The sequence below is a fragment of the Aythya marila genome (genome assembly GCF_965140915.1).
Source record: "Aythya marila genome assembly, chromosome: Z".
Taxonomy (NCBI): domain Eukaryota; kingdom Metazoa; phylum Chordata; class Aves; order Anseriformes; family Anatidae; genus Aythya; species Aythya marila.
The window spans coordinates 86,617,670-86,635,740 of NC_139080.1; the positions used below are offsets into that span (position 1 = coordinate 86,617,670).

Sequence of the window (18,071 nt, forward strand, 5' to 3'; positions counted from 1 at the left end):
AATTTGCAATGAAACATGCTTTATTTGGCAATTAAATACCAAACGCATCTCTAGATATGCAAAGAGGCAACACCAAGACCTTCACATCTCAGTTATGAAGACTAGTCAATTAGGAAGTACTGACCCATGGCTAATTTGGAATAACATTGTTTTAATCCCCATCCACGTAGTTTGCTGTAAAATTACCATCAACCAGAGCTGAACAGAAATTATAAGTTCTTAAACATTATTTTATCACAGAAAAGTTCTTTAGTACAAGTCATATCTTGCACCATTAACGAAGGCACAGACTGATCTGTCCACTTGCTGAGTACCTTTCACAGGTTTCAAAGCTCCATTGTTACTGTCACCAGTGGGAACTGAGGGGCTAAAAATCTTACAAAATGTAAGTGTTGGAGTGATAATGTATACCAGAGGTGCTGACTGATATGGGTACACTAACTCCACAAGTTTTTTGCTTATAGTCTCAATCTCTCCTCATGAAGAATGGGACCATCTCCATTGAGAGGCCTCCATCATACACAGATATCAGAAGATTTCAAGCAAGTGGATTTAATTTCTTTGATACAACAATATTGTTTAGCCATTGCTCTATGGTAGATGTTCTGAGAATGCAACCATATCCTGGAGTACAAATCCCTCACTGCTTCAAAATGAAAGCACTAAGCATGTAAAACAGGTGGTCAACACTAAGCATTTAAGAGCTGTCACTTGTTATTTGCATATATATAACACATTTCTATGTTTTGTTCTGAATCTGGTAAAAACAACCTACAATTCTTTGGTCAGTATAATCCCCACTGCTGTATGCTGTGGCCAGAGTTGAAGAGCACTTCTCTGCATACCAGGGAGAAAGGCCTTGCTGAGAAGCACTGCTAATGGAGATAGTGTAGATACTATCAGTATAACCATCACAGTCACAGTTGTCACCCTGACGACCTCCATTCCCAGAAGCCCATACGAAAATGGAGCCTTTTCCATTTCGGCCCTAGAGGAAATGAAATGGGTTGTTATAAAAGAGATTTTGTAATATATTCTTAGCAACTCCTCCTGTCCCCTCGTCTCCCCCCAACATGAAAGTCCTAATATATCAAACGTTTTCAGGTAGAAAAGGATAATTTTCCACTATAGAAGACAGAGACAGAAGAAAACAGCTACTTGTGATTTTCTACCTCAGACTCTATAGTACAATCTTTTAGCTTGTCTGTATATTTTAGCTTGACTAATCTACATTTACTGTCCATGGACAGTAAGTTTCCTTAAAATAGGTTTTAGTGTTAAAAACAGTCTGTGATCAGCAGGAAAGTTTTCCCACATAAGAGTGTTTCAGTCCTGAACACTTCTAGGAAAAATGCTTTTTTTATTTAAAGAAATAGCTAGTTCATCAGGAGTTATTTCACTTGCATTTCTTGTAATCAGAGGCATGGTAAACAGTATAAATGATGTACACAATATGACTTTTCCACCAATTTCTTTTTTTGTAATGAAGCCTTTCACTGTTGGCACTCGCTGAAAAACAGCAACAGTAAGCACATCTGGTTGAAAAGCCTCCCTTCTCTTACAAATCTGTGGGCCAGCACCAGCAGGCTCAGGACATACCCATTTTAATTCCCTGCTCTGGCCCCCAGAGAGTAATGAGGTAGCAGCAGCTAACAACTGATGCTGACAGCTGACAACAGAGTGCTGCAGCAGCACGTCAACCATCACAGCTATCACAGAGGAAGCATATAGCAGCTATTCAGCCTTCAGCTGTGCTCGTCCTTCAGAGAAGAAAATATGTTTCATGTGAAAAGCAAAAGTTCATTTTTTATTCTTTATTAACATATGTATATTCACTGGAAACTGCAGTTGAAATACAGGTTTTTATCACCCTCACCCCTCAGATAAGATTTAAAGTTATTCATGCGTGGCCTAAGCAACATTTGCAGCACTTAAAGCATTAGAAATAAAGAAAACAGAAAAATAAGCTGTAGTCTTTGAGATACAATTGCTAAAATGGGAAGGACAACCCACATGAATTACAGAAAATGAGATAATATCTTCTTTTGAAAATAAAGGCTGCAGTCCAGAAAAGCAATGGTATATGTAAACAGATGATTTGATTTCTCTTGGAGTGCTACCAACGCCTCTCAGATGCTTAAGGCTAAGCATATGCTTAAGTGTTTTACTGGGCCAGCAATAAACGAGCCAGGGATGAGACTCATTGGCAGCTCCATCTCTGACTGACTAAGGGGGATGGAGAGCATCCAGATCCATGCATGAGGAAGCCTGACAAATTAGTGAGTAAATTCATTCCCCTCAGTAAATAAAACAAGTTGTAAAAACAGGTACATTCCTCACCAAATAACCTGATTTTTCAGAGTATGACCACCAAACATTGGTTCCTAATTAGTGCTTTTAATTATCCCTTTTCACTAACTGCCTACCTACGGACTTAGATCCCTGTTTATCACCAGCCCATCCCTCCCCAGCCTCCATTCTTCCCTCAGAGTATGCTTGTCAGTTGTCAGACTCCTTTCTTCTTCTCTCTTAACTGCTAATGTTAACTGCTCTGTTTTCAATACCCTCCCTTGATTTGCTCCTGTCCTTCAAGCTTTCTCTCTTTCTCTCCTTTCTTGTGTCTGACTAATACAGACTTCCTCTCTGTATTACTACCTGTCCTTCTTTAGATATCTTTTCACTGCCAATAGCATAAGCAGCTTTTTAATACATCTCCAAAATCTTTCTCTTTGTACACTACTGATCATCCAATGACATCAAAAGAGGATAACATAAAACAGAACTGTAAAACCACTGTTTCCAATACTCTTCATCATGTGTTTTTACTATCTTGAATTTAATTGGATCGTGATATGCACCGATTTATAAACACAATACAAGCCCATCCACAGGGTGCTGAAATGCATAGCTATTTCACACAGCAAAATATTCACAAAGCAGAAATTTTGTATTAAATTTTTATAGGCTTTCAGTGCAGAAATCCAATTACTGTTCAGTGCAAAACAAGCAGCAGAGGAGAGTGGGGGTAGGGCAAGACAAAGGCAGCTAAAGTAGCAACAGAAAAAGAAAGCTTATCTGTAGAGAATAGCAGCTAAAACCAGCTTAGAAGGCTCTGGTAGTGCTTTTTTAAAAGTCCTGTTCTAGCTAGTAATTTCTCTGACCAGTACTATTAAAATTTCTCTTTTCCTTTTTAAATATGTTTAAATGAATAGAGTGCAAACCATTTTCTTTTCCTGCCTGATATGAACCATTTTAAAATCCTGTTCTCTGCCAAATTTCATTGCATTTTTTTCTTAAGTATCATACCTGTTTTATCCCATACTCAAAAGCTTTCTGTGCCAGTCTCCCAGGTCCCTCAACAGTTTTACCATCATCATTAGGTCCCCAGCTTGCACTGTAAATATCCACATGTTCTGGATTGAAACCAATTGAACTGGCTTCAATAGCATCAGTGACTATTCCATCCAGCATACGTATACCTTAAGAGAGAAAAACAAGCAGACTGTATTTACTGTCTGTTTCTTCTTCTTCTTCTTCATCTTTGTTACCTGATTGTACATTTTCCAGCAAAATTAATCTATAACTATTGTACCACAGACAACTGCTGTTCATTTAAATAATACTCAGGATAGTTAATGTCAATGTAAAATAGTACACTTACCCTTTATTTGTAGAGCTTGGTGCTCTCTACAAACGTGAAAAAAAAAAAAATCCTAAAATTTTGTTGCACCTTATTTACCTCTTTCTCTGTTTTTGCACAAAGCCAGGAAGATGATGTTCTGTTTACTGTTCCTGCTTCTTTTCATTACAATGAGCCCTCATTGTAACGACCTTCTTCTTCTTCTTTTAAAATAATAACAAAATTCTTTTCTCAAATTGTTATCATATCACTAAAATTAAATAGGTTTTGTCAACATTATTTTTAAGAGTTTTTAGTTCAAGGATGTAATTCTGACTGTTCTGACTAAAGCACTGTCCTCTATGTCATTAAGCCATTTTACTGTCTTTGTGATGCTATTTCACAAGCTCTTCAGTCTTCACCACAAAAAACGCTCACTGTTGTTTTACTACCGTATTCTTCCTACTGCGAGAAATCCAGGGATGCTAGTGATATCTAGCCATTAATGTTTTATTAATAACTGCATGATCTAATCTTCTCCAGATCAAACCTAATCACAGTGGTACTTAAAATTCAGTGGCAGGCAGTGGCTCGCCTGCACTGGACCCCCTGCTCTGCAAGCCCCTAGCTCTGCAGTGGGATTACTACCACCATCCAGTACTGGGTGAGGACAGAAACCCCCACTATGGCATGGTTCTCCCAGCAAGAGCAGCAATCTGACGGTTAGTGCAGTCAGGATTCAGCCTGTGTTTTCAAGCGATGAAAATGTCAGGGTTCTCCCAAACTTGGCGAGTGTGTATGACAGCAGCTGCACCATTATAGGCAGCTGGTGAATTGTGATGACTGATTTTCTGGCTTTTTCCACCAAATGGGGATTTTTCCAAAGCATGCCAGGAAGAATGTGACAGTGCTTAAATTAAAAAAAAAAAACAAAACAAAACAAAACAAAAAAAAACTTCCCCTTGCAGCTCTCTATTTTATTATTTTTTATTGTTAAGCAGTAGAAAAAGCATAATTCTTTCCCCAAATGGCTGCCCTCTAAGACTCAACACCTCTGAAAGAAAACTGAGCTTTATTATTTCATATTAATTAGTGGCAAAAAAGAGACAAAGGAGTTAATCTGTTCAACCACTGCTACTCCACTATTGCTTATAAAGCTAGGAAAAGAATCAAGGTGCTTCAGGTTCTACAAATACCTCTTGCCCTGGATAGGTTTAAGCTTGTAACTTGAAATTTTGCATATTCCTTTTTCAACTAGCTCAGAATTGTGAGAATCTGTTATACATGTGTGCTGTGAGCAAAGATCTGTCTGTGTGGAAATGACTGAAACACTCTGGACATTGGGTTGTAACGTATCATGAGATACTGGAAATGCAGAGAGACATTTCTCAGACAAGAAGACAAAGCCAATTCCACTGATAAATAATGTAGTAAGGAAGAAAACGTGCACACTGGCAATGCATTGATAAAAACAAAAACAAAACAAAACAAAACAAAACAAATAACAGCTCAGTAGAAAAACAAACAAAATAAAAATAAAAATAAAAATAAAATAAAACAAAAACAAAAACAATACTGTCATGTCTTTATGACCTCCAAAAATACTGTTTGGTTAAGTCAGCTTGGGATTTGATGACTGCAGTGATATTTCCCTAAGCAGATTCCAATTATCTGCTCTTGCATAAATTCTTCCACATGCTTTCTCTCACCATCAGTCCCACAAATTCAAAAGCAGGCAAAGCCCAAGGTAATTTCAGACACATACATGTATCTGCATGGCAGAAGGCTATTTTTAGCAGCACATCACTATGTGGGAACTCTCAGCCCAGTCCTTTGTGAAATGAAACTTCTTAATCATTTGATTTCCATGGCAGCACCAGAGAAATATCGTAGCATAGTGCTGTGGTTAGATATGCACAAAGATATACACACTCTGCTTTACTCCAAAGGTGATAAATACACAATTTCTTAGCTCTATACCAAACAAGAGGCTAACGTTATATGAAACTGAAAGGTGTCACTTTTAAAACTGACATTAAGAAGTAGTTGTTTCACACAGCACATAGGGATGGCCTGTGGGATTCATGGCCAAAAGCTGTTTAAAAGATTTACACAGCTTTCAGAACAGGGCCAGACATTAACGTACTAATAGGAATGCTTGATGTTATTAAAGTTACTATTTTCATGGAAAATGAAAAATTTTTAATTGAATGTTTGACTTCAAAGCAAAGTTAAACCAGTCTCTAATGTTGAAGGTCAGAGAACAGCATATTCCAAAAGCCAGGGTTTCTTTCCCTTTTTCTCAAAGCATATATTGCTGACTATCAGAGAGAATGCATTGGCTATGGACCACTGGATTTATCCAGCATGGCAATTGATACAAGCAAACAGCTGCCTAAAGAAGTCACCCTGAACTAATGTCAAATAGAAGTGTGTAATGCATCATTCCAAGGAGGATTAAAGGAAAAAAAAAAAAAAAAAAGAAAAAGAAAAAAAAAAATGCCTGTGAAGAAATGAATCCTCCATAGCCTTGCACGGAAAAAACAAACAAACAAACAAACAAACAAACAAACAAACAAAAAAAAACTTCCAGTGTCTACCCAGACCAAATTTAGCTAAATCTTTTGAAGAATTCTCCTATTTTTCTGTTGCTCTTTGGACACGTTTTTGTTATTCCTCTATCTCAATCACACTGGTCATATATACTGGCTTACAATTTATTTCAACTCTTGTGTATTTTTCTTATTTGCCACCCAGTTATCAGGAGTTTTCTGGGTAATCTGAAGCACTGGATTGCTTTTCCTCCTGTTATTTTCCTTTTCTAGACAAGTCACACAGTACAGATTTCTAGTTTGCATTTGCAAATGAAATCTGTGGAAGAACCTTCTCTATAGATGCAAGTGCCTTAAAATATGGGCACAGCAGGAGTTCAGACATCATTGCAGCTTCATCCACTTTGCCCTGCTTTGAAAATTTGGCATCTTCATCTCATGAGCGAGATATTTTATTTAAACAGAGCATGACAGCATAATGCATTATGGCGAAGGCAGACTGCAAAGCTGACATCTGTGACAGCTTAGTAGAGTAAATGGGAACCTACAAATGTAAGACCAAAATGGTGGGAATGGCAGTTATGGGTGTCAACTGCCACTCATCATCCTTTTGTTTAAAAGGAAAAAAGAAGTAATGGAAAAACTAGACTGCAACAAGTATCTTCCTCTGAGCCAAATAACCATTTGCAGCTAATACTTTAATCATAACTATTTCATAAACTTCTAATGGATTAATTTGGATATTCTTTCTTCTAATCTGCTCAATCCCCTCTCCTCCTCCATGCCATCTCCTTCCAAGATAACCAGCTACAAGTGAATCCATCATTCCTTAAAAGATCTCTGTTTACAAAATAGATCATTATTAATCCATATTATTACTTTGTTGTTACATATTACACCATCTGCTTCTATTCAAGTGACAAATTCCAGAGAACACAATGGCATTTAAGAAATAGTGTCACATAGATCTATCACTCTGCCCTGTGGCGAGTCAGGATTTTGTAGACTAATACTGCAAGAGTGATGATTCCTGTGAAGGAACGGTAATTTATATTTCGGATTAATGGTATCTGAAATCAGCATTTCACAGAATTTTTCCAGTTTCCCTTCACATCAGACATCTAACTATTTTCATTCTCTTACCTCCAACTTTGGAATTGTAGGCTACTCCGACTCCACATTTTCTATTGTTGGCTTGCATTGCAATTTCTCCTGCACACCGTGTTCCATGCCTGAATAAATACAGTAAGAATAAATGATGTCTCATAACCTACACAATTCTGTGTAATGTACACAAAGACTCATCAGTGACTTTCTGGATTTGGTGGATGTCTTGAACTGAATGTAATGCAGTTGTTGAATAATTCTGAGTTGTATCTACGTGACACAAAAATACTCATTTCCCTTAGGCTTCAGTCAATATAATTTTACCTTTTTAGTGATCAAATGATCATCAAGATGAGATGGTAAATATATAATCCAAGCCACACTGAGGTCCATAAAACTATCCGTTACCTGTATTTTAGCGGAGTGCATCTGTATTTTACAGAGTAGTGTAAAATTTTAAGGCTAAACTACTAAACTTCTTCAGAAAGAAATACAAACAAGTCTTTTTCTATTCAGTTTGTTTGTTTGTTTTTAAACGATTGCCTTTATTAGGATTTCAGATAGTTAACCTTTAAAGCATCTTCATCATTGCTGATTTTTTCTTGTAACTAGCTACTTTCTATGCAAATTTTTTTGCCATGGGTGATTCTTTACTCTTCAATAAAGAAAACCTTCAAGCAACTGTAATTGTAGAAGAGTTGTATTATTTAATACTATAGATTGTTATTCAATGAAGTGTTTTAATGCTTCTGGGCTGAATTCCATTTACTTATTAATAAAGATTAGAAATAATACAGGTAAATTTAAGAGATAATATCATCAAAACAAGAGGATAATGGACTCTTGCTCTTAAATAATGCTGTAGTAAAGTAGAAATGTCATTTTTCAAATGTCTTATTCGTGGGATATTTATCTGTTGATTGACTGCTGTGTTCCCCCCCCCCCCCCCCCCGCCCCACTGATTTATGTTATGAATGCTGCCATATGGTTTGATAGACAATAGGGAACCAGTGCATCAGTATCTTCCTGTATATTTATTGAGTAGTGACATCCTAATTGGTTTAAGAAATTGACTTCTGTGCACCAGCTTTTAAAGATGTCCAATGTCTTCTCTTGTGCCAGACAAAATCCCCCACTGAACTACATGAATACTGCCAGGTGTGACAGATCCATCCTGATGTTCCCCTGAGTACCTGACTGGCAGCTCCAGAGAGGGCATTGGGGAAAATTCCCCAATCTTTCCAAGACACATAAGTCCATGAAGCAAACTGGCTGGTTGTCTGTGTTCAAGCCTGTTGAAACTTCCTGTGTTTCTGCTTTGAAGATGTCCGGGCCAAATCTAGTCTATATAATGTTTCCAGACACCTTCTTCCTCAGAAGAGACAGAAAAGTTTTCCAGAAAAGGAATGTAACCTCCTCCAGTGTCACAGCCATATCAGAGGAAGAGGGGAGAAGCATTGCTTCACCTGTACTTATCCGTATTGAGCTAGAACACATTTGTCCAAAATATTGTATTGGTCCAGAAGGTACTGCCAAAACCAGAATACAGTGTCCTTAAATACAAAAGTTGGTCTAAAGGGATGTTTTTTGCTTGCTTTTTTGTTTTGCTTTGTTTTTGGTAGGTTGGTAGGTTTCTCTAAAAAACAGGCTGTTTCAGAGCCCTTCACAGCAGATGCATTCTTTTAAAATTCCCAGGGCAAAGCAGAGAACTTAAAATTTGCTTAGGTAGGTATTGTTCTATAAATGCATATGGTGACATGAACAGATTGTTCCATTCAGTTTACAGAAATGTGTACACATACACATTATGGAGAAACTCAAGACGTCAAAATTTAATTTCCCTAATATCCAGTGTCTGTGTAAGTGTTTCTGCCAATGAAAACACATGAGATTCTGCCTGAACATCAGGAAACACTTCTTTTACTGGGAGGCTTACCTGAACAATGGTGCAGGCTGCCCAGAGAGGCTGTGGAGTCTCCTCCTTTGAGATATTCAAAAGCCCTCTGGACATGGTCCTGTGCACCCTGCTCTGGGAGGCCCTGCTTGAGCAGGGGTTTGGGCCAGAAGAGCACCTGAGGTCCCTTCCAACCTCAACCTTTCCGTGGTTTTGTGACACAAATTTTTCCTTTCATACATAATTACCATAGGGGATATGGATATTTCCTCATTTGCATGTTGTAACACACAAAGTAATAGAGTACAATTTTACTTTCTTCACATAATTGGGAGGCTACTCACTTGTTTTCATTTGTTGGGTCATATCTAGGAAAGGGATCGTGATCGTTGTCATTGAAATCATAACTTGCCTTTGGGTCCTACATTTAAAAGAACAGAAATAATTGGGACAACTAGGAAATGCATTTTAAAATGTGCAACAAAATGGGTTCTAGAGTCTGTATTTGTTGGTTTGGTGTGCCTCATGTTGACAGTAATCAAGTGCATAGAATTTGACAGGTATTAACAATTCCATAAATTTTTTACGGAGTATTAATAATTCAGCATTAAACCATGGTATACAAACATGCTGTGGTACTAAATCCACTGAGATTAAAAATGTTACCTTTGCTAAGTAACATTCAACTTCCTGTGATATAGACCAGGTTCCAAATTAGGTCTGAGGCAAATATTTCAGTCTCTGCAATGTAGGAGCTGCCTTATGGAACTGACTTTATATCTGTATATGAAATTTACAATTGATTAATTTATTCCACAGCAATCTAATGCACAAACTTACATAGTTAGTGTAGATGTCTGTGTGATTCCACTCCAGGCCATCATCTAATACTGTGATGACAACACCCTTGCCTGTAATCCCTTTTTGCCATACAGGAATAACATGGAGATCCAGTTTGGGAAGGGATGGAGTTATCCTTGTATCTTGCTGAGGGACAGAAAGGATTAGAAATGTGTCAGTATCTTGTATCCATTTATACCACAGAGATCCAAAGTCACATTTTAGAAACGCTCTAAATCATCCCACCCTGGATCAGTATATTTCTCTCAAACTTTACAAACATATAACAAAAATGAATTTGTTCAAATAGCTGTAGCACTGAAAGATTTCTCCCATCACTTGAAGCTTCCAGAAAACCACCTCTGAATAAGGACCATCTTTGATTTATTAGAGCTAGGTAACAGAAATAAATGCAAGAGGGGTAGGAACATACCAATGAACCTTGCAAAGTTGAGTTAATAACCAGACCTATTAATGTCTGTAATTATCACCTTTTGAGGAGCCAAGACAGTAAGTAGCCCACAGTACAGTAAGCTGTGTTTTCTCCAAACTTGTTTTCTCTTCTGACGTTCAAGTTAGCCATAACAGAATAATTAATGGCTAAAACAATTAAGGTAGTTGTTTGGCTAGGAACAACTGTGCTGAATCACAACTTTCTGTTTGCTACCCTCATTACTTTTCCTGTGGTAAATCAACTGGAAGTATGAGTCATTTATAGCCTTCTCTTCCACAGCAAGTTCTTTGAAAAGTAACTTCTAAGGGGGTCATTTTTCCTCTCTAATATTAAATATGCAGCACATACATCTATTTTAGAATCCTTGCTTACTACTCCATAAAAACCCCATCATGTTGTTTGTGTTTCTCAGTGCATAATTACATTTGTTGATCACAGGTTTTTCATTTATTTGTTTCCAAAAGAATGTCAGACAGCATATGAGGATTAGATACAGAAGTATGTTACAAGAATAACATTTATTTCACTTTTTGCTTTCTTTTCTGACAGCTGCAGATCAGGAAGGTTTTGAGGTTTCTACTTTTATTTTCTAGAATCCATTACTTTTTTTTTTTTTGGTGATTTGTGAAGGCACACTGAACAAAAGTTAAAAACTGTTGATATTAAATCAGATAATAGGTTATTTACTACAAGGCAAGGATAACATTTTGAAAGAAACTACTTAACACATATTTAATTAACATATATATATATAATCAATGTGCACTGGAAACAAGAGTAAGCATCATGTTTTCTGTTTCTCATGTGTGTAAACTGGAGGCAAAAGGAGTGAGAAATCACAGGAGGGGGGAAAGAGGAACAGTGTCTGCTGGAGAACATGGCATTGCTTTTCACACACACACACACACAAAAAAAAAAAAAACTTTTTTTTTTGAACTGTGTTTATGTATTTGTCCAAAGCAAAGACCTTACATATTTTGTGCTTTCTACTGAAAGCAGGCAAACAAGCAAACACACACAGCTTCAAAGCAATGTTAATTTCTCAAAGATAACTATTTTTATGTTGATAAATAATCTGCAGGAATTTTTGTAGAAATATTTTATGCTATGTGTTTTGCAATTTACTTTTTCTAGATAAAAGAGAAGCAAAAGCACTGCACAAACAGCCTACAATTTGGTCTGTTTTCTCTAAGCTGAACTGAAGAAAAGGAAGTATCTCTAGCCACTGGGATCATGTTTATACTTGACCATTTTTCTTGTTATACCATTTTTAATCCCACTCCTCTTCTGATGGAAATCCGTGACATCTAGGCTGAAGGTAAACCCAGATGCATGGTGGAAATACAGATGAAACGTAGGTGATGAACTGTATTTCTGACATGTCATATTCAGACAAAAAATAGAGAGGCCAGGAAACTTCTTTTCCTTGAGGTTTTCAACATCTGAGCTGTAAAGAATCTCTTCTACTTGCACCCGAGACCAGGACGCCAAAGGTGACTGCCTATATATGTGCATACGATTTTGTGTTCTTCTTGAGAATGCACTCCACACAACCAATTTTAATGAAGAAACAGCCAGCTTCAGACATGTTAAAGGAATTTTTACATGGTGACAGCAAATATTTTAAAGTTATAATACAGGTAGGTATTATATATTGTACCATGTTCCACTATCACCCCCCAGCCAGAGCAGCAGCCTAGATAGGCTTTTGGAATTTCTGCATGAACAACACATCACAAAAGACAGACGGTTGCCTGGAAATATTATGCACAGAGATTTTTATAACCTATGCTAATGAGAGGGACTCCTCATTTTTTCCCTCCAGTGCAATCGCTGTGATACTGCAAGCGAAATTCATCATCACTGGTGCCACAATGAGACAAATTCTTACCAGATACCACTGCTGATTCCACATAGGATCGTTGAAAAGATTCTCTGCTGATTCTCTCATGGTAGCACGCTTAGTTCGCTTTTTCTCGTATTGCTGCTCTGCCCATGACACCTACAATTATTTGTAAAAATGTGATATGTAAGCCAGTATACATTGAGACTCTATTAGCCTAGAGGACAAGGGTTTTCCTCACCCAGCTAGACTTTCATGCTTAGGGCTAGATAAGCAACATTTGATGCAGAGAGGAGGATTATTTATTCTGTACTACAGTGTATTTTAGGAAAGAGGACTCAGTGAAATCACTATGCCATACAATTAATTCACGTAAAGTACAAGTTAACAGTGGAAATCCTGTGAATGCCACACAATGCAGACTTCTGTATCAAATGTGTAGTATGGCTAGAAGGTTATTTAAGTAGTAATGTTTACTGAAACAAACAAAACTACACTTTGCTTCTTTTTCATACATTAATTTTAATGCCTATTGATTTATACTTGGAGTTACAAGAGAAGAAGAAAGACTATCTCTGGCTTTATCTCTGACTAGCAGTCATAATGATGATGTTACTCATAGCCCAGCTGGACCTTCAAGTCTCCTTCCCACTGGTGTTTTGAAGTGTGATCTGTTAGTAAACCAGGAATATTGGACTAAATTCCTCACTGGCATAATTCCACTTGAGGCTACTGAGAGCCAAAATGCTTCAGTGTGTTTTGCTAATGCATCTGTACACTGAATTGCCTGGCATTTGTGCACAAACACAGCATTCCCTAAGTCAGAGGGTTATGTTTTAACAATATTTCCCACCCTTGGTCTTTGGAATGCTTTCTTAAATCCACTTTAAATCCAGTCCTGACTCTGCTGTGCGACACCCAGCTGTGCTGTGTGCTCCTTTTGGAAATTGGAAAAAAATGGTACTGCAGGCACCTGGGCAGTCATTCTGACCCAGACCAAGGTGCTGCTTTTGATCCCAATTTCCAAACAGGCAATCTAGGCTAAAAATCTTAGATTCAGGAGGTTGCCACGGTCCTCCTTTGAGGACATTTTACGAATCCATTTAAGAATGCCTGGGATTTAAACCTTTTGCTTTATGCATCTGAACAGACTTTAGTACTTTTCCCTACTGTCGTTTGATGACCTTATGGTCTTTACATATATCACTATATATGAAATAATCACAAGACTGAGTTAGAAATTATTATAATGAATAAATGCACTAATTTGATTAAAATACATCTTTTCTAAGGAGAACTTAATTAATATTCACTGCAAGAACATTAACCCTTAACGATGGAAGCTACAGCAAGCACATATACTAAAAGCTAATGCAGCTCACTTTGCTACCTATTTAGTACTGAAGCCCCTACAAAGCACAATTAGTCTCAGGAGATGAATATACCCATGAAGTACAAGTATTTTAAACTGCACTACTGATATCCAAGGCCATATATACTTCTGCACAGGTTAGAGCAATTACCATGATTCTATTCCCTGCCCAAAGCAAAGCTTGGCCTCTGCATCACCCAATGGTAATTAAGAATTGACAGTTTCCACGCTTGTTGTTTTCTGATGCGGACAACTGCTCTGAGGGAAATGAGCTGAAACTACCAAGCACATATGTCAGACAAACAAGCCAAATGTTTGTCACTCAGCAGCTGGGTAAGGTTCACGCTATCCATCTACAGCAAAAGCTAACGGCCCTATGCCAGATCTATAGAGCACGGGAAATGATTTTGATTCAGGTCCCTTGCAAGAAAGTGGACTCAGAAGCAAGTGCAAATACTGGAATATGTTGTGGAGCCAAATATTTGTATCTTTTCAAAACGTTCACAGGCGTTACCCATTTTACTACTAACACTTGGACAGCCACAGGAAGGAGATAAATATTCGGAGTAGAGCCAAGTTTTGCCCCAGCTTTCATGGCTAAAGTATTGTAAAATTCATCAAGGCAATACACAAACCAAGGATTCTCTTCTCTCTTTTTTTTTTTTTTTTTTTTTTATAAGAATGAATTTAAACCCTTTTAAATAGGTTGTTGCTTAATAGAATTAGCTCTTTGGAGTAAAGGCCCATGCATAACCACACAGCCTTACATGATTGCCTCTTGTTTGTATACTTACCTAATGACATAATTACACCTCGTTAATTCACATAGTTAATTTGCATACTAGAGGGTAAACAAAAGGGAAATTGGAGCAGATTTAGCAAATCACCTGCAGCACTTTGAAATTGGTTTGGGGGTCTAAGTACATGAATATGCAGCAATGTTTAGTGGTAATGCATGTAATGCAATGACTTCCACTCTGCTCAGGACACAAGAATCTGGAATGTTAAACATGGTCGTGTTTTCCTGTGTAACAGACATTTGAGGTATTAAGTACTAAAAACAATCATAGAACATCCCAGGTTGGAAGGGATCAGAGTCCAACTCCTGGGTCTACACAGGACCACCCAAAAACCAGACCATGTGTCTGAAAGTGTTGTCCAAACTCTTCCTAAACTCCAACAGGCTCGATGCCATGACCACATCCCTGGGCAGCCTGGGTGCAGAACCTTTCCCTAACCCCCACCCTGACCCTCCCCTGTCCCAGCTCCATGCTGTTCCCTTGGGTCCTGTCGCTGTCCCCAGAGAAGAAGGGAGAGAAAAGCGAGGAACTGCTCCTGAACGCTGTACTATTACAGCATCAGAACATAGGTATGGGCATAAATTATAGCATTTAACCTTTATTTGTGGTGGTTTTTACACTAAAGCTGTGGCTTTGAGCATCCCCAGTTTAGAAAGATTTCACCCAGAAGACTTGAACCACTAATCTGATGCTTGCAAGGAGACAGACAGGAATGAACAGCTTTGAAACAGAAGATGCAAAACAAATACGCTGTCTCACCCCCTCCTTTAATTCTTCATAAAATGTTTCCTCCTAACTGACGTTTGCATCCAAAAACTTCACTCAGATAACCAATTACTTCTTCTCAAGTGATTCATCCTTACATGACAAAACGTTGGTTTTCACAATGAAGTTACTTGACGTTTTGGACTGCTGCTGCAATAATGCTGATTTGAAATTCAAATGTCATCATTCTGATGTGTGTCAGATGCTGTTTTTAAGAGGGGCTGACAGCATTCCGCTCTGTTCCTTAAATTTGCCGCCCACCACATTTCCTCAGCATGTTTACAAATAGGGATGCTTCTCTCTTAAGTAAAGTCAAATAAATGCAGAGTCTGCCTCGCTACAGGATTGTGCCTTAGACTTTATAATCTATGGCTCTGAACACTGCCCATCCCTGATTTCTGGGGGACCCCAACATACCAAAAGACTGTAAGTCTAGGTCATGTGATGAATCTCTTTAGCTGGGGTCTTCCCTTGCCATAGAAAAAATAAATCTAGCAAAATCTCAGTTTTTTTTTTTTTTTTTTTTTTTTTTTTGTAAGATTGAATCACTTTAAATGGAACCTAATTTCCATGGCCATCACATACACATGGCCTGATTAAACATATTGCATCTATGGCTTTTTGCTTTGAATCGAGCTCTGTTTTTCGTCATTCATGTTTTCACCAGCAACACATCAGCATCTGAAATTCCTAACCTCTGCAATGCTGCATATTTTAAATCTTAATTTGGAAAGCTCTTGCAAGAAATATGGTAAGAGAGGGTCAGAGTCTGCCTGTTAATGATGGAATTATAAAGTATTATTCAACACAAGTATGGATAGCTGAATACATTAGACTTGCAAAGAAGCAAAGTCTTACTGTGACCTCGTTAGGAGGCTGGCAATCAATAAACAGTCAGAATAAACAGAGGGCATAAAAATAAAATAAAAATAAAATAAAAAAAAAATAAAATAATAACACTCACCCGCTCATCATCAGAAAGTCTTTTAGTGATATGAATGGCACTTCTTCGAGACCGTCTTGGATGGCTTTTATGTCTGAATAGGTAGTGATTTTTGAGTGATCCAATCTATAAGACAGAGGTGTGCTGTAAGCATGGAGAGGTATCTTCCTACCGCAAACAAATATCAACAGTCACAACCTGACAGAATGTTTTCTGCTTGAAAGAGAAGAGCAGGAAACTACGTTTAAATATGTTAATCTGAACAGGAACACTCTTCAAGTAAGAAGTGCTTGCCACAGCCTGCGTGCTGCTATAAAAGGGCTGGGGGGAATAATTTCATTGAACCTCATGAAGTCGCACTCATTACTACGACAGTACTCAGCAAAGTAGCGCTACTCCTGTAGTAGCGACCGGAGCAACCAGAAGTGCCCTGGCAGAGACACGTCCCAGCGGGAGGTCAGGTTATGCATTTGGCCGCATTCCCCAATTTTGGCCCCTTTGCTGTGCTCGGGGGCTTTGTGCCTCGGGGTCGGCACCGGGGAACCCGAGGGCTTGGGGAGCCCGGACCGGGGGTCTCCCGGCAAGGAGCCACTAGTGGGTGAAGAGGTGGGCAAGGACTGGGTGAAGAGGGGAGGTTGGGAGGGGGTCGCCGGCGCCCCCGGCCCCGGGACGCCGCGGTGGGAACGGAGGCTGCCTGCGGACCCCCGCCCGGCGCCGGGACGGAGCCGCCACCTCTACGCGGTTACTCATCCCTGACAACGTTGACGTCACGGCATCCCAAAAAAAAATACAAAATTACAAGCGACGGGGGGAAGGGGGGCGACAAGGAGCCCCGCGCCCGGAGCCCCCCGTGCTGGGCTGGGGCGGGGGGAGCCGCCCGCAGCCCCGCTCCGTGCGCGGGGCGGGGGTCTTCGGCGGGGCAACTCCCTGAAATGGGGTAAAGGGGGCGTGTGTATGGGGTTAAAGGGGCTATGGGGGTGCGTATGGGGTAAAAGCGCGTAGGTGTGTGTATATGGGGTAAAGGGGTGCGTATGGGGTTAAGAGGTATAGGGGTGCATATGGGATTAAGGGGTATAGGGGTGTGCATGGGGTTAAGAGGTGTGCGTGGGGTAAAGGGATGCGAGTGTGTGTACAGGGTAAAGGGGTATAGGGGTATGTATGGGGTAAAGGGGCGCGTGGGCATGCAAAGGGATGCGTGCGCATGGGCTGCGCGCCCCGCGCCCGCTCCGCCGCCCGTACCTGCCCCACGAGGTCGTAGCCCAGCTCCTCGGCGATGTCCCTGGCGGCGTCGGGGCCCGCCGGCACCTCGGCCGCCCACTCGTTGAGGAATTGCCGCCCGGCACCGCCGCCGCGGGGCAGGCAGCAGGCGGCCAGCAGCGCCAGGGCCGCGCAGCGCCCGCACCAGCGGAGCCCGTCCATGGCCGCAGCGGGCCGGCGTTGCTAGGCGAGCGCGGAGGGCTTGGCACGGATCGGCACGGCTTGGCACAGCACGGCACGGCTCGGCTCGGCTCGGCACGGCTCGGTGCTGCGCGGCTGCCCGTCTCCGCGCGGCCGCCCAGACCCCTCGGTCTCCGGAATGGAAATGAGCGTTTTGCACGTCAAAACGACGACAGACATCCTGACGTCAAAGTCTACCTGGCCCCCGGGCCGGGAGGGTGCTTCCCCCGGGGTAGGGGAGGGAGGGGGGCGGGCGGCTCCGTCGGGGCCCCCGCCCCCTCCCGCGGAGGGAGGCGAGGGGCGCGGGGCCGCTGCCAGCGTCGTGCCCGCGCACCGTGCCCGCGGCTCGCCCCCGCGGCTCGCCCCCGGTGCGGTGGGAGCGGAGGTCGCGCCGTCCCCCCCGTCGGCGACACCCCTCCGCCAGGCTCTCGGGTGTCGCTGGGAG

General features: G+C 40.5%; 1 protein-coding gene across 1 annotated transcript in view; it reads right to left on the minus strand.

The window, feature by feature from the left end:
- Positions 1 to 17,723, minus strand: part of PCSK1 (proprotein convertase subtilisin/kexin type 1) — a 29,801-nt gene extending 12,078 nt beyond the window's left edge. Inside the window, exons 1-8 of the mRNA XM_082782797.1 lie at positions 17,429 to 17,723; positions 16,211 to 16,315; positions 12,358 to 12,468; positions 10,013 to 10,159; positions 9,517 to 9,593; positions 7,315 to 7,403; positions 3,307 to 3,479; positions 776 to 988 (exon numbers count right to left, since the gene is read on the minus strand). Coding sequence (XP_082638923.1) covers positions 776 to 988; positions 3,307 to 3,479; positions 7,315 to 7,403; positions 9,517 to 9,593; positions 10,013 to 10,159; positions 12,358 to 12,468; positions 16,211 to 16,315; positions 17,429 to 17,608 — 1,095 coding nt within the window. The 5' untranslated portion in view covers positions 17,609 to 17,723. The remainder of the gene's footprint in view (positions 1 to 775; positions 989 to 3,306; positions 3,480 to 7,314; positions 7,404 to 9,516; positions 9,594 to 10,012; positions 10,160 to 12,357; positions 12,469 to 16,210; positions 16,316 to 17,428) is intronic.
- Between the last annotated feature and the right edge of the window lie 348 nt (positions 17,724 to 18,071).